The sequence below is a fragment of the Phragmites australis genome, chromosome 17 (assembly GCF_958298935.1).
Source record: "Phragmites australis chromosome 17, lpPhrAust1.1, whole genome shotgun sequence".
Lineage (NCBI taxonomy): Eukaryota > Viridiplantae > Streptophyta > Magnoliopsida > Poales > Poaceae > Phragmites > Phragmites australis.
In genome coordinates, this window is record NC_084937.1 from 2,612,714 (window position 1) to 2,629,366 (window position 16,653).

Below are 16,653 nucleotides of genomic sequence, written 5' to 3' on the forward strand. Positions count from 1 at the left end.
ACTACACTAGATAATACCTTGTCACTTGTTAATTTATTATCCCTTTTGTAATTCAAGAGCTCATGGAACTCATGGAAATATATGGACTTCTCTCTTGTTTATTTATCAACTTGTAATCACTGGAACTCTTGTCTAATCGTGATGTTATAATGTACATGTTGGTAGAGATATGTGTTGGATAATGACTATTCTGAAAATTATCAAAACACACAAATCAAGACTGTCATAATTGCCTTCGTTTCAGTTGAATGGTGCATTGAGTTATCACATTAGTTGATGTTTACCATATGCTATGCCTTTTGGCGGGTGTACGTTAGCTCTCAACTTAAGTAGATTAACAACTATTCAATTAAACCTAGTGTAGTTTGATTGAGTCTCCACACTTGTCATTCAAAAACTTGAAAGAATAAGAAAAAATATAGTACTGTTAGATTTTTCTATCATAGTATGCGCATTGACAGACATACACATGTTCGGAACTCGGAATAGTACAGATATTTATTTTTGACCTTAAAACTATCATCAATAAAAAAAGTGGGTTCCTAGTGTAACATATGTAAACCAGAAACTACTCACATAAAACCTTACGATCCAAGAAATTCCATGTGCAAACTACACACGATGCCCCTTTTTGATTGATAAATTCACAAGCTAGCATAATGTGGTCCTCCACCCATGTGCATTCCAAGTAACGTCTATGACTAGGTTCATTAAAAAACCATATAACAAAGCAACAACAGAAAATAAGAGTTAACAAAAGAAGCAGAGAGGTCGGTCAGCTAGCCCATACTACTGCTGTATCCTGGTACAGCTAACTAGCTTTAGGCAGTTCACAACAAAATCTCACCAAGAAATTTGCCCTTGTAATATATGACTTTACTGCAAAAAGAAGATTTTATATAGCAAAAGAAACCCGAAGAAAAGCCACACGGGACTGGCTAACCACCAGCTCCATCTCGATATGAAAGGGACTGGCTGAGCACTTTTTTACAAACAATATGATAATATGATGCGTGAGATCGGGGGGAATCACCTGCTTTGCATAAGCGACGCATTAAGTCGCTATTAAGAGAGGTAAAGAGTTAGCATCAGTCATGTAAAGAATTAACTCTCCCATGCATATATGGACCAAATGTGATCTGTTTAACTTTAAACCCACCACGTCTGTATAGTACTCCCTCCGTTTAGAAATAGTAGATGTATTTTTTCAAAAGTCAAACTTTATGTATTTTGATTAATATTTAATTAAATTATAAAAATATCTAGTGTATAAAAATTATATAATTAAGTTTACAATTCAAAATGATTTCACACTGTATAGATTTTGTAGCTACAAATGATATATTTTGTGAGAACTTTAGTCAAAATTCAATTTCGAAGATCGAGTTTAAAAGAAATACGCATACTATTTTTGAACAGAAGGAATATATGGTAATGCACAATTGAATTGACGCCTCAACTTCTGAGTGTTGTTGTTTCAGCTGTCCCATGATGTAGCTTAGCCATGTTAATGCCAGGGTCTTGCAGTTTACTCTTCATCCATGCTCCAGAACATACATCTCCATCTTGCAATAACCAAATTAGTTTTTATTGAGATGTGCCCTCAATAACCAAAATATTTGTTGTCACATAGTTGCTCTGTGTTTTCTGTTTTGGTGACTGATGATGCATGATAGATTGGTGGGGGAGAGAGGTGGAAGTGAAGCTAAGGAGGGCAAAGTTAAGAGGGATGAGTGTTTCTTCGCAATTCAAGGAAAAAGTTACATAAAACAAAGATCCTTGGATCTAACAGCTCGTGCTAATGATTTAATGAATGTTTGCCTCTAATTTCTTGTGTAACTTTAAAGGTTGTCAATCCTCCGTCGAAATAGCTTTTAGCACCCTTAGCATCTCCAATAACATAGATAGTTGCTATCTATAAGAGTTGTACATATCACCCGTATATAATACAACAGACAAACTCTCCCATAATTTAAATGTAGGTCAACATGCAATAAATGGTAAGATCAATAGATTAACAATTTAATAAATGTTTACCCACAATTTCTTATGTACTTCGGTGATTATCAATCCTCGGTCAAAATGGCTTTTAGCACCCTTAAACTGTATAAAAAGGCAACGATAGATTCAACAGTTCTCATAGTTAGATTACGGTGGAATTATTTCTTTTAAAAAAATGCTTTCATATTCGGAACTATGATACTTTGTGGAATCACATACTTATAATTCCTTTGTGTAAGAGGGTGTGACAATTTGGTAATGTTGTCTGCACATGGAATCTATGTTGCACAAATAAGAGTTAGGGACAATAATATGGACATATGATTTCCATTTACATAAGGCTTCAACTCAAATAGGATTATAAATTATAGCCCACAGAATTTCGAATCGAAACACAAACTTAAAATTATTATTGGACCAAATTGCATCGCGCAAATTCAATCTGAAAAATAGTTTAAACTTAGAACGCAAATGGCCTTAGAAATGATGTGATGAAATGTAAAAAAAAAGGAAATGAAGCGAGGCAAGGATTTTAGTTGTTTTGAGTTACATGGGAAATTATATAAAAATGCATATGTTTAGTAAATAAAATAATTTTGGAACACAACAATTGAATTTATAAACAAAAATATATTTACTATATGTTTTTTGGTTTGTCCTAATATACGAATTTGGGTAGGATCATAAATTGTACCATGCTAAAATAGCGAATTAAAAAGAAATTTCAATAATTACGGGACATCATACTATTGTGCAAGTTCACTCTGAACAGTAGTTGTCAAACTTTTGACTACATTGATGGCAAGTTAAATACAAAAGAATATTTTACGAATGGGAATAAATTTTTTTTTACTGAATGAAGAATAATTTTGAAAACCATAGGTTTAACTTTAAATGGCAAATGACTTGCTATTCAAATAGTCTACCTAACACAAATGACCATATTCAAACAGTATATAGTCAAACAGTACACGCTGAGAAACGTTATAGTATGCCATGTCCTTGTTTTCAGCTTAAAACAGTACACGATGTTTTCAGCTTGTCTAGTTTTCCCTAGTTATATCTTACCCTTGTCCTGACTGACGGGCACTTGCGATTATTAACAGGTAAGAGAAAATCCGATCAATAAAACTAAATAATGAAGGCAAAATTAATAAGCACCGTAGGGATCGTGTTCCAGTTCAACTGTACAAGAAGAGGAAGGAGAGACATTCTGGGAACAATTATGTTACATCTAGAAGAAGATTTTGATATCCAAATTAAAAAATGATAATTAATTATACGCCAGGCCCATGCTACATCTACGGAAGTATAAGATTACAGAGCAAAGACACTTTGAGTAGAGCAATTACAGAGAGAAACTGTAAGATAATTCAGCACAAATTACACGAGGGAGAGAGAGAGAGAGAGAAGGGCAGTCAATCGCAACTGGTACTAACAACCAAGAAGATGCCATGTCCTTGTTGCAGTCGACAGCGGTAACAATCCAGGCTGCAGCTGCAAACATTAATCCCTGCACTCACCATTCACCCAAAAGGAGGAGAAATAAATAGATAAATAAAAGACGGGGGCACCCCGCACCCACCTACACAAGAGTCCTCTCCCTCCCTCCATTTCCACCCACCTCCTCAAGCCCCCTCCCAAGAACATCAGGAAAGAGAGGCAAGGTAGCCCAATTAGATCCAAGACTGGAATAGGAGCATCTTTGGAGTAGGAGCAGCAGCATTTGTAGGCACACAGTTGCAGTTGGATGAGCGAAAAGCGGTGCTGCTGGTGGAAGTGGTTGCAGTTGCACAAGTGAGGGTGAAGTTTTCTTCATTCACCACACCAACATCTCCACCTGAATCCATCTCCATCTCCATCTACCCGAGCCCATCTCCCTCTCCAACCTCCCCTCCCCTCCCCTGCACTGCACATCCACTGCACTGCACGGCGACAGAGAGAGAGAGGGATTGCAGTGCAACCCAAGAAAATATGATGGTGTGGCAGGAGGATGAGGAAGAGCAGTGATCGATCAAAAGGATAGTATTGGCTGCTGTTACTCACCACTCGCTATCCTCCTTTTCTTTCACCCCCCATCTTCATCTTCTTTAATCCTTGCTTCACTCCTCCTCCTTCTTTCTCCTCCCTTGTCTTATTGCCCTCCCTGCTATTGGTGCTGCTTCCATTGAAGCTTGATAGAAAGAGAGAGAGAGAGAGTGCTTGCTAGTTGTTGTTGTTGTATGGTCGGTGGCTAAGATGACAATGGAGCACGGCGAGGATTGCTGCGTCAAGGTGGCGGTCCATGTCCGGCCGCTCATCGGCGACGAGAAGCTGCAGGGATGTAAGGACTGCGTCGCCGTCGTGCCCGGCAAGCCGCAGGTAAAGAAGACCCACCCCAATTCTGTGCTCTCTGGCTTCTGAGATGGCATTATTCTTTCCTTCCTCACTCAAGTTTCTTCCCTTTTGGACTGGAAATTATTGTTTGTTTCAAGGGGGTTTCTTGGGGTATTTTTGGCCTTTTTCTTCCTGCCTTTATTATATTTTTTTCTGGTATGCATTACTCAATGTAGACTCTGGATTGACTCAATTCTGAAATATGACTGTCCTAATATTTTCCTTTTTTAGTACAGTTTTCATAGACAGGCTGACACTGTCTGCCGATTCAGAGGATTTTTCCACAATTTTTGTTGTACCGGTGACTCTGTTTTTCATCTCTCTGTTTAGTCAAGAATAGCTGGGCAGGGAAGAGATCAACTGACCATCTCTCCTCCAACCTATTCTAGGGGAAAATTACCGAAATGCACTCTAATCGATAGGTGCTTCGATGAAATGTTACCCTATGTTGTGTGTTAATGATACGTAAAATCACCTGTGTCAATGATACGTGGGTTTCTTCGATGACAGTTGATAGGTTCTTGATGAAATGCAATCAACTGAGTGCATTTCTCCCGTTCTTGGACATCAAGATCTTCCAATGATTTGCTTCACTGCTTGTGAAATTCAGGAGGAATCTAGGTTGCTTCCCCTATTTTAGGTCCCTGGCTATGAATATGATAGAGATGACTACTTCTTTCTTTTTCTTCCCCTTTTCTTCTTTTTTCTTTTGCTCATTAAATGAGTCTAGGGACTCCTGTTTCTCTCTCCCCAAGAGAAAATTTTATTGGCAGGGCCATTTGTGGTGTGAGCTTGCGTCCAATCTTGGTGATGTTCATGCTTTTCTTTATCTGGGCAGGAATCCTGTCAGCATCACGCAATTATCAGCCCCAGATTTTTGTCCAGTTCTGTTGATTCAACTCTCCACTTCTCCCTAACATTTGCTTGTTTCCTTTTCTTCAACCATTTTTTATAAAATACATTTTTTTGGCCACAAAATTGAAGGGTTAACCCTGAGATCTGGCTCAGGTTTTATAGTTGTTTTTGTTCTTCTAGACTCTCCACTTCCAGCTGCCAGCGTTGTTACCTTTCTTTCTGGGGTTCCTCGCCAATTCCTTTCTTCTTGATCTTTGTGAGCATTTCTGGCTGAAGCATTTTTTGGTGAAGATGAAAAGTAACTTTCTTTCCTTACCTCCCCTCCCATTCCAATGATGATGATGATACGCCACATGTGGTGATGTGGGCTGCAGCAACCAATTGGATTTTCTTGCTGAGACCTGTGTTTGTTGGCACTGCGCAGGTCCAGATCGGCAGCCACTCCTTCACCTTCGACCATGTCTACGGCAGCACCAGCACGCCGTCGGCGGCGATGTTCGACGAGTGCGTGGCGCTGCTGGTGGAGGGCCTCTTCCAGGGCTACAACGCCACCGTGCTCGCATACGGCCAGGTAGCCATCAATCATTTTGCTCCCATGTGCCATTTCATTGCTGCGCCCAAAGAGCCAAAAGCTTGGACCACCACGTTGGGACCTAGCGGAGACGGCAAAAGCCAGCAGCACCGCATGTCAGCAAGTGGTGTGGTGCTGGGATGGAACAGCAATTCTTTTCTTTTTTCCAGCTGTTTGTGCCATGATGATGATCATTTCGATCCTGTTTGGATTGGGTACAAGGGATTTAGCACCTAATCATGATGATTACAGGAACAAACAAGGATTGTGACTTGTGAGTTGAGGAGGATTTTTTTGCTAATTATTTTGTACAGACTGGGTCGGGGAAGACGTACACCATGGGGACCGCGTGCAAGGAGGGATCGCCTATCGGGATCATCCCGCAAGCCATGGCTGCGCTGTTCGACAAGATTGACAGCCTAAAGAGCCAAGTGGAGTTCCAACTACGTGTTTCATTCATTGAGGTACATGCATTGTTCCAATTAGTTGAATGAAAAATGCCAATCTTATCTTATGAGATTTTGTTGCATGTTTGTTTTCGATATATAGATTTTAAAAGAAGAGGTGAGGGATTTGCTTGATCCCGCTACTGCTACTGTGGGCAGAGTTGAGAACGGCAATGGACATGCAAAAATGTCTGTGCCAGGGAAACCCCCTGTGCAGATCCGAGAGGCGTCAAACGGGGTCATAACGCTAGCTGGATCGACCGAAATGCATGTCAGTACTCAGAAGGAAATGACTGCGTGTCTTGAGCAAGGTTCCCTAAGCCGCGCAACCGGAAGTACCAACATGAATAACCAGTCAAGGTTAGCTGCGTTATCCTATCCATTCTTTACCATTTGTAAAAGGAACAAGGTTAACCACTAATAATCAATAGCATTATTGAGACCATAAAATTCTTAATGGTGCAGGAGAAAGTATAAATTATTGCTTTTTATGTTTACCTATATGTTCCTTTGTCAAATTGATGCTTTTAAATAATTTGTTCTGCTTTTAAATAATTTGTTCTGCTTGAGCACATTCAGTCAGAATGGCTATTTGATAGTCCATTACTATATTTAACTTGTTTTCAAGGAACCTTATGCTTTGGTTTCGGCATGTAATAGTCGTTCCCATGCCATCTTCACAATCACATTGGAGCAGATGCGCAAAACAGATCCCATCATGACTTCAGATGGAATGCCTATTGAAGAGATGAATGAAGATTATCTCTGTGCCAAACTGCATTTAGTAGATCTTGCTGGATCAGAACGGGCTAAGAGAACTGGGTCAGATGGCCTTCGGTTCAAGGAAGGTAGGCTTGTTTCTTGTTTATACAAACCCTGATTCTGCAACCATTTCAGTTCCAAAACAAAGGCAATTTATGCTTGGTGCCATCAGGTGTTCACATCAACAGAGGACTTCTCGCTCTTGGCAATGTCATAAGTGCTCTTGGAGATGAGAAAAAGAGGAAAGAAGGTGCTCATGTCCCTTATCGGGACAGCAAACTCACTCGTCTTCTGCAGGTATATTTCTTCTCGCTTATGCAGAAATATTACTGGTTTCATAGTGGTGTTCAGAAAATAGCCACGTGAAATCATTTTTTAGCAGTTCAATTTTTTCCATCTAAAAAGTTTAGTTGATTTTTGTAGTCCTAGTATGTTAATGACTTCCATATTACTAACTACTCCTGTATCATATACTGTGTGTCTATTACAGGACTCCCTAGGTGGAAATAGCAAGACGGTAATGATAGGTAATATATCTTGTATTAAATTTTCCGTTCATAATACTTAGAATATATTTGATAATGCTGATTTTTAGTGATGTTACAAATTAACTGTCCTAGAATGGGTGATATTTAATGTCAGTTTCTTTGGGACGCAATAAACTATTTATTCATTTAACTAAAAAAAAGGACTTAAATGCCTTGCTTGAGCTTACATTGACCTGACTTGTATCTATCTTTTTCTCCTGCAGCCTGCATAAGTCCAGCAGATATTAACGCTGAAGAAACATTGAACACCTTGAAATATGCTAACCGGGCACGTAATATCCAGAATAAACCAATTGTGAGTTCATTACTTCTTTGTCTTGTCAGAAACATTTCTGACGTGCATCTATGCTCTTTTTCTTAGTTGGTTTGCTTATCCAGGATGTTATTTTCTTCTTATTCAATATCTGATGTGTTATGTTTACACCGAAATTTTCAGGTCAACAGAAATCCTATTGCTGATGAGATGAAAAGGATGCGCCAACAGATTGAATACTTGCAAGCAGAGCTTGTTTCAGCTCGTGGAGGTGTCGGCTCGGACAATGTTCAGGTAAATGTCCTCGACAAACTTAAATTGTAGAATGCATTCACTCACACTAAGAATTAGAATAACAATACTTCAATTTTCAGGGTCTCAGAGAAAGGATCTCATGGCTTGAACAAACAAACGAAGACCTTTGCCGCGAACTATATGATATTCGCAACCGTTCTCAAGCTGATCCGTGTGAACCTGAAATACAAGTATGCCACTCAGTCCTTGTGCATGCTTTTGGATGTTTAACATTTTTTTTAAAAAAAACACACACCTTGCAATTCTTGCTCTTTCATGATAAGTTTTATCACAAACAAAAAAGAGAAATGACACAACACGGAGCCTACTAGACATTTGTTTTTCTACAGTATCGCTCTCAAGTCTCAAAGGAGAGCTTGACCATTTATACAACTAATTCTGCTCTCTGTTTCAGAAAACTTTAAATGGCTTTAGCAAAAGTGAAGGGCTCAAAAGAAGCTTGCAAAGTACAGATCCATTTGATGTCCCTATGATTGACTCTATAAGAGGTAATCTCTTAGCACCTCTATAGTTTCTTCGTCTTGGTAGTCAGATGCTTTGCTTTCATTTCACCATGACTCTAAACATGAATAAGGACACCACATTTACATGTTTTTTCATGGAGTTATATTTGATTCCTGTAATATCCGTTGATGTTCCCTGCCAGATGCAGACAACCCTAAGGATATTGAAGATGAAGTAGCTAAAGAATGGGAACACTCAATTCTGCAGGATAGCATGGGCAAAGAGTTGAATGAATTAAACAGACGACTAGAACAAAAGGAGGTATTGAACATCTAACATAAGAGTTATGTTTATGATCATCATGTATTGGCCTTGTAAATGATGAATACAGAAGCAGATGTCCATTCTTTGATGATACATTTATTCACTTCTGCATGGCACATGTACAGTCAATGTAAATTAGGTCAAAAGTTCTTTGGTCATCTTATTGCTACATATTTTTAGCATTGTTTCTGGGAGACTTATGTTTACCTCAACATGTTCCACCATAGTGTATAATGATCCTAGTATCTTATACTTGTAGGGTCCTCTCTGACAAGTAAAGCAAAACTTTGTAGACAGAAAACAGGAAATGAATTTTTAGAAGTAAATAAAATAAGACGAATTACACTAATGTATTCACCTAAAAGTTATGCTAATATATTCACCTAGAAAAACTACATTCGTACATACAATAGATTTTTTTTTTCAGTTTTTCTGTAAATTTGCACAAAGCTGACTTTGAAATGCATCAAGTTTTGAGGGTCATAAATTGTACCATTTTTATTCTAGTAAGTCGAAAGTGCAGTTAATTTGTTGTGCTTTCCAAGATACTTACGTTAAATTTATCAAATACTCTGCAGTCTGAGATGAAAATGTATGGATGTGATACTGTTGCCCTTAAGCAACACTTTGGAAAGAAACTTATGGAGCTTGAAGAAGAGAAAAGAGCTGTACAGGTCTGTCATATTATTTTATCATACCATATGAGATCATCAGGGATTTGCATGTTGCTAGACCTTGCACATGAATACTTATGATCTTACAAGAAGTTATTAACAATTTCAGCAAGAGAGGGACAGATTGTTGGCTGAAGTTGAAAGCCTAAGTGCTGATGGTCAGACACATAAACTGCGAGATGCGCAACTGCAGAAACTAAAATCCCTTGAAGCACAGGTGAGTAGCACTTCACAATGCATTTAAATAAATTTTACCTTATTTGACACTTGTTACTCAAAAATCACTGGCTTGCAGATTCTGGATCTCAAGAAAAAGCAGGAGAACCAAGTTCAGCTTTTGAAGGAAAAGCAAAAGAGTGACGAAGCTGCTAAGAAACTGCAAGAAGAAATTCAGTTTATAAAGACACAAAAGGTTCCCTTCGCTTTCGCATCTCATCTATAATCTTGATGCACCACTTGTTTCATCATTATTAAGTGATGATAATAATATCTCATTTACATTAATCCAATTGTTTATGTTATCAGGTTCAACTACAACACAAAATCAAACAGGAAGCAGAACAGTTCAGGCAATGGAAAGCTACACGTGAAAAGGAACTTCTTCAGGTATGAAAAATCAATTGTAGTTAGTGAAATTAAATGCAAAATGATTTTTAAAAAATGTATAATCAATCAACACAAGCATCAGGTAAAACCAATTTGACCATATCTACTTGGAGATCCATGCTCGTATTTATTTCCTGCTAATTTGATATCCAGTACTTAAAATAATGCTTCTGTTGTACTAAACCTTTTAATAGATATTTTTTTAGAGATCTAAAGATCATTTTGAGAAGCAGGATCCTCACATTTTGTTCTGTAAATACAGTTGCGCAAGGAGGGACGGAAGAATGAGTATGAGCGCCACAAGCTTCAAGCTCTTAATCAGCGGCAGAAATTGGTCAGTTTCTCTTCTAAAATCGAATTGTGAGAAAAGAAATGCTGCTCTGTGAAATTTGTAAAAAATCAAATGAAAGGAAACACCAATTAAGATTTTAGGCATTATCCTAACTAAACTATTGGTAGGACTTAGGAGTATCTTAAAGCTTAAACTACTGAGCCTTTACTTTCTACAGTACTTGTTTCTTTTGACATAGCCGCCTTCTAAACACCTTTCTTCCGTATTTTAATATTTTCCTACTTTTATTTTAACTGCTGGTGCCCGTACCCTTTTCTTCATAGGTTTTGCAAAGGAAGACTGAAGAGGCTGCCATGGCTACCAAAAGGCTGAAAGAGATACTGGAAGCTAGGAAATCTTCTGCCCGTGACAATTCAGGTATCTTTCTCTGCATCACGACATTTTGTGTTTGTGTATAATTAAATATTTTGAATCTAACAGTTCCATTGTTATCCTTCCCTCCAAACATAGCTGGCACGAATGGTACCTCTCCAGGCTCTCACGTAAGATCTATCCATACCTAACAAAAATTTCTTATGTTTATTTACAATATATCCCTAAAAGCATTCTTAATATAACACAGATGAGTGAGAAATCGCTGCAAAAATGGTTGGATCAAGAGCTTGAAGTTATGGTACATGTGCATGAAGTGCGCAATGAATATGAAAAACAAAGCCAATTGTATGTAACTCTACTTTTTGTTGTCAAATGTAATATGTTAGGGCTTACAACTTTTTAATGTATTTTCCATACAAAGTAATAAAAAAATTGGTCATTAAAGGCGTGCTGCACTTGGTGAGGAGCTTGCCATTTTGAAACAAGAAGACATAATGGCTGGTGCATCTAGTCCCCAAAGAGGGAAGAACAGAAATTCTAGGTAATTGTTATCTCCTTTTTTATTTCATACTTGAGGTATCCCTTGCTTGTAATTAATTCACATAAGAAAGACACTACACCCTTACACTTATCAAGAGGTTGAATCTAGTCCTCATAATGTGATTTGAACAAATTTAATCTACATATTGTTTCTGAACTTACAGTTAGGGCATCTAAATACTAACGTATATTTGGCTGCAATTTTCTTTCTCAGGACAAATACCTTGTCACCAAACGCAAGACAAGCTAGGATAGCATCACTTGAGAGCATGGTGACAATCTCTTCAAATACTCTTGTTGCAATGGCTTCTCAACTCTCAGAAGCTGAGGAAAGAGAGCGTTCCTTCTCTGGACGTAGTCGTTGGAATCAATTGCGGTCAATGGGGGAGGCAAAGAGCTTACTGCAGTACATATTTAATGTTGCTGCTGATGCAAGGTTGTCTTTTATTTCTTTTGGCTTCTTCATTTAATATTATGACGTGATCTATCCTTGTTGATGTTCTCAATCTGTAAATCTTGGAACTAAAAGAATCTTCCATTAAAAAAAGAAATAGATGAAATCCAGTGCCTGGAATATTTTCGAAGTGTTACAAATAGATGAAAAAAGAATCTTCCATTATTTTTTCCTTCAAAGTGTTACAAATATTTTAACAAAAGAGAGATGCTTACTGATTTGTTTTTGGTGAACATATGGTAATATGTAAAGTAACCTCCCCTCCCTGCCTCAATCTTTTTTCCTGAAGGAGTGATTCTTTCAAATCCACGTCCATGCCTCATGTTTTGCCTTGAAACAATGAGTGATAATTCTCTAACTTGTTCAAATCAGATGCCAAGTAAGGGAGAAGGAAGTGGATATCAAGGAAATGAAGGAACAAATGACAGAGCTTGTGGGCATTCTTCGACACAGTGAATCACGCAGAAGGGAAATGGAGAAGCAGCTCAAGCAGCGAGAGCAGACAGCCGCAATGGACACTACACCCCCGGTGCGATTTCTCTCAGCATTTTACATGAAAGAAACTCTAGTTATCATTGGTTGATGACATGATTTCAACCAATGTCAACGTGCAATCAATGTGTATGATTTGAGGGGAAAAACATTGCCCAGTATGGGATACAGTAGATGGGCAAACTGATATAACGCTGACTCACTTTAATCCTAATAATATGATATAAACCTTACACTGAACATATGTCATCAAAGTTACTAAGAAAAGTTCACTACTTACAGAGAAGTGGAAATGGCTCGGCGAAACACTCTGCTGATGACCCCAACACACCACTATCCCCTGTTGCTGTTCCTGCGCAGAAGCAGCTGAAGTACTCTGCTGGAATTGTAAACAGTCCCAGCAAAGGGATTTCTGCGTTCAACAAAGAGCAACTTAAGGTTCTATATATATATATATATATATGCATGATCTCCTTTTCTCCCTGATCATCATCGTTGTCGTCTCTCACTATCTAATATTTTCATTGATAATATTCAATGCAGATGGTTCCTATAGCACAGTTGTCTCTGCGGAAGAAGGTTTCAATAGCAGGGCAATCAGGAAAGCTCTGGAGATGGAAAAGGAGCCATCACCAGTGGCTATTGCAGTTCAAGTGGAAGTGGCAGAAGCCCTGGAAATTGTCTGAGATGATCCGGCACAGTGATGAGACGATCTCGAGGGCTAGGCCCAGACCTCAGCTTCTTCCCCATAAACCTCATAGAGTGATGTGAAACAGACTTTTCTTTTTGTCTAAACCCGGACTGACACGGTTTGCAAACCTACACAGCTAACTACCTGCACAAGGTAACAATGCAACTAAGACTTCATGAGATCTCCTTTGTGCTTGTTTTTACTTAGCCACGGGATCGACAAGTGGATGTTGATAGGGTGACTCTTGTGTTTGGATGTAAATTTCTTGTGCGTATAAAATGAGAAGTCAACGTAGAGAAAAAAATTAGTGCGTGGGTGAGTGTGTGAGTGAATGGGTGGCATTCTTCCATGCAAATACTGAGCAGAATGCTTAATGTTTTCAGCCTTCACTGACGGTGAGATGTTAATAGTTGGTGTTCTTCATAAAGAAATCTGTCAAAGGAAGGAGCCTTGTAAAGTCTTTCTGGCGCTATCCTGCTATAGACTTGCATGAAGGATGACTGAAAGTTGAATGTTTTTTGTGTTTGAGTGGTGTTTTTCTCTCTTCTTTTGTTGTTGATACTAAAGATGAGAAGTCAAATGACATTGGTTTGGTTTGTTAGGAGTATTTTGATGTAATACAGCAACTTGTTCGCCATATATCAATCCACTCTTTCTGTTGTGTAGCTTGCTAGCTTGTTCGCCATATATCAATCCACTCTTTCATGAGCAGTGTGTTTCTGAAATGGCTCTGAAGACCGTTGTCAAGATACTTAAAATTCCAGCAATCAGAGCAACAGTTCTGTTTCTGGCAACATATATATGCCAATAAGTTGCTCATGACTCGTCCAACAGGGACATATAATTGTTCGCTATTCATGTGTGCATGAGCTCATCATAGTCTTGGAAGAATATTTCGTCATTTAGTTTGCAGACACCCTCCATGTTTTTATTCTTCAATAAGCAATGCTTGTCAAGTACAAGTGCATTCTTGGGAATAATATTCAGCCAATCAATCAGATGTAGGATGAAAAAAAAAAAAAAAAAAAAAATGGTCATGGGTTTTAGATAAGTGGTGGATTTTTATCTTTAGCATTTTTATGTTAAACCGTGTTGCTAATATTGAGTATTATACAATGAGCAACAGGAATATGATTACAAAATTGACTTGCAGCAAGTAATGGTCTTGAGCTAGGTTTTTGAACGAAACCAGCACGAGACTTGTTGGCTATGTATTACTCCCTCCGGTCAAAAATGCTTTGATGTTTTCGACAAGATCCGGTTAAACTTTTAAAACTTTAATTATCAATAACTTTTAAAATATTCGGCTTGGAAACATGAAAATCATATATAGATTTGACTTAAAAAATGTTTCGTAACTAACAAATTTATTATATTTTATAAATATATTATAGCAGAGAAATAGTGATCAAAGATACACATTGAAGACAGTATAAAATAAAAAACATAAAGCATTTTTAGCTGAGGGAGTAATAGGTGAGCAAAAATTGAAGGAGGCAGTCGAGGCCAAAGAAAAAATCGAAAACCCCGATGGAAATAAATCACACGGCTAAAAAGCCTAAATTCCTGGTAGAATTTGTGTTTGCTCCCGGCACCATGCTCTTGCCTCGTCCTTTATTTTTGTCATTAAGGTGGCTGTTGGTGAGCCTCACCATCGGAAAACTCTTGCGTTTCTTCTTTTCAAATCTCCTATGCAACCAAAATCACAAGGCTGCAGACTGCCCTTGACGGGATGCCCACCATTGAGAGGTAGATTGGCATTGTGTCCAGCTTGTTGGCGTGGGGAATTTGCAAGTTATCCATTGTAACAACCCAAATTTCATTTTTTCTAGAATTTAATCGTGTGGAGAAATAAGTAAAATAAATCAAATAAAAATTTGGCTTAGATTTAATTTCCTCAAGTTTTCCTTAGTGTGCTTGTTGTTTTCATTTGTCTAGTTAGGTGTTTGGTCTTTTTCCAGAGTCTTTATTGGTGATTTCTAAATTAATTAATTAAAAATGGAAATTGTAAAGGAAAATAATAAACAGTAAGGAAAAAGATTAAATGACTGAACAAATGAGAAAATAATATGCAATAAAGAAAAAGAAAATATAAATGGAGAAATGTTAAATAAATACTAATAAAGAGGTAAAGATTGATGACACAAAAATATTTTGAGAGTAGGAATTCAGAAGGCGATTGGATAAAAAGAAATCACACACCAAAAAAATAGGAGGGAAGGGTAATTGTTACGAACCATCTAAATAGTATTTTAATTAATTATTAAGTTGATCATTTTCATAATCACGACTGCAATAATTAACTAGAATAACATTCCGGTAGTCCTGGTATATGTTTTGTGCCCAAGATCGGAACACACATCTTTTCAACATCCATCATCACAACAAAGCTTAATGAAGTGCGAGTAATTGAAAATATATTACAAGTCTCTGAGTATTAACAATTTCTAACAATTTGCAACAAAAGAGAGCTAGGAGAACAATAAACTAGATCATCACCTAGCCAAAAGAGAAACTACGTAGCAGAAAAAAAAAATATATCAACAATAAAAGATAGGTGGAGCCGTATGCCCTTAGGCTCCACCTAAAATAACGCAATCCAAGTAGTTAGCACTATCTTGGCGAGCGTGAAGTAGCCGAACACTACCTCCTTCGCGTCAGTAGCACCTGAAAAAGCAGCGTGAGTATGAAGGTACTCACAATACTTAATTCATAATAAATACATATAAATAACCCAACTCTAAGGATCATGCATTTGGATGTTAGGAAGGAGACAGCCACATGGTTAAGTAAATTCATAAGGAAATCAAATTTGGACACAGTAACATGAGCATCTATACTTAGCCATACACATATATCCCTCCTATCCTGTAAGAATGAACATCATAAATATCTGTAATGGAACCATCATAAATATATCTGTGAACAGAACCATATCAAACATATCTATGAATAGAACCATCTCAACCACATCCCAACATACAGTACCACATCATTCCACATTCGTGACTCTACGACCGATGTGGATGGACAGAAGTATGCTCATAACCAAGAGCGTAATAATTCAAATTATTTTTACACCCTGCAGGGGTACTCTTTTACCCACACGACACAAGGACCATTTGGCTTGTACGACCTGCTAAAGTCCACACAAGGGGTACTCGTGATAACCTTTCCCAAATAATCCCTAACCATTCGAACAGGTGCCTCTAGGTGCGGGGTCATCTAGAACTACTTCTAGAGCAAACTAGATATCTCTACAAGTCTATTATGCCCACAACACCCAAGATGTGCAATGCAAGCCAAAGGCTCACAACTATATAAGGTATTTGGCTCATCCTTCTCATAAATGGATATGTGGTTAGTATAGAAAGTACTAAAGCCAACGACACCGACGAACGATACTTATTTGATGCATGCGGTCTATGGCATCCGGGCTCCTCTCCTGACCTACCCCTAGCACCGCCCACATCTCGCATCATCCTCACAACTCATACATCCCAACATCATTATCAATTCCTTTGTGAACAAGTAAATAAGCCCCAAGCTCGCAAACAGTGGTTGAATACATCGCTCGACTTCTACTGATGATATATGCATTGCTAAGCATTCGGTTAACCTTTGAAGTTAGACA

At 38.0% G+C, this 16,653-nt stretch overlaps 1 protein-coding gene across 4 annotated transcripts; it reads left to right on the plus strand.

Moving 5' to 3' along the window:
• Nucleotides 1-3,555: 3,555 nt before the first annotated feature.
• Nucleotides 3,556-13,689, plus strand: LOC133896766 (kinesin-like protein KIN-4A). 4 transcript variants are annotated; one of them, XR_009905828.1, is made up of 26 exons: nt 3,556-4,362; nt 5,657-5,803; nt 6,118-6,267; nt 6,353-6,609; nt 6,910-7,097; nt 7,184-7,308; nt 7,502-7,538; nt 7,763-7,854; nt 7,996-8,106; nt 8,187-8,297; nt 8,522-8,615; nt 8,774-8,892; nt 9,474-9,569; nt 9,679-9,786; nt 9,865-9,981; nt 10,095-10,175; nt 10,438-10,509; nt 10,791-10,884; nt 10,978-11,009; nt 11,090-11,187; nt 11,288-11,383; nt 11,597-11,818; nt 12,209-12,365; nt 12,611-12,766; nt 12,872-13,172; nt 13,403-13,689. XR_009905828.1 is itself a non-coding variant. In XM_062337380.1 (25 exons), the coding sequence occupies exons 1-25, from the start codon at nt 4,240-4,242 to the stop codon at nt 13,097-13,099; spliced, it is 3,111 nt and encodes a 1,036-aa protein (XP_062193364.1). In that variant the 5' UTR covers nt 3,556-4,239; the 3' UTR covers nt 13,100-13,689. The 4 variants fall into 4 exon arrangements, 3 of the variants coding, with proteins under 3 accessions (XP_062193364.1, XP_062193365.1, XP_062193366.1); XM_062337380.1 differs by having other exon boundaries at nt 12,872-13,689; XM_062337381.1 differs by having other exon boundaries at nt 8,780-8,892; nt 12,872-13,689.
• Nucleotides 13,690-16,653: the final 2,964 nt, after the last annotated feature.

Excerpts from the sequence above, each read along its gene's own strand:
- LOC133896766 (XM_062337380.1), top strand. The coding sequence starts at position 4,240 with ATGACAATGGAGCACGGCGAGGATTGCTGCGTCAAGGTGGCGGTCCAT. Across the intron at positions 8,893-9,473 it reads GACGACTAGAACAAAAGGAG|TCTGAGATGAAAATGTATGG; the intron begins GTATTGAACATC and ends AATACTCTGCAG. Across the intron at positions 11,188-11,287 it reads TATGAAAAACAAAGCCAATT|GCGTGCTGCACTTGGTGAGG; the intron begins GTATGTAACTCT and ends TGGTCATTAAAG.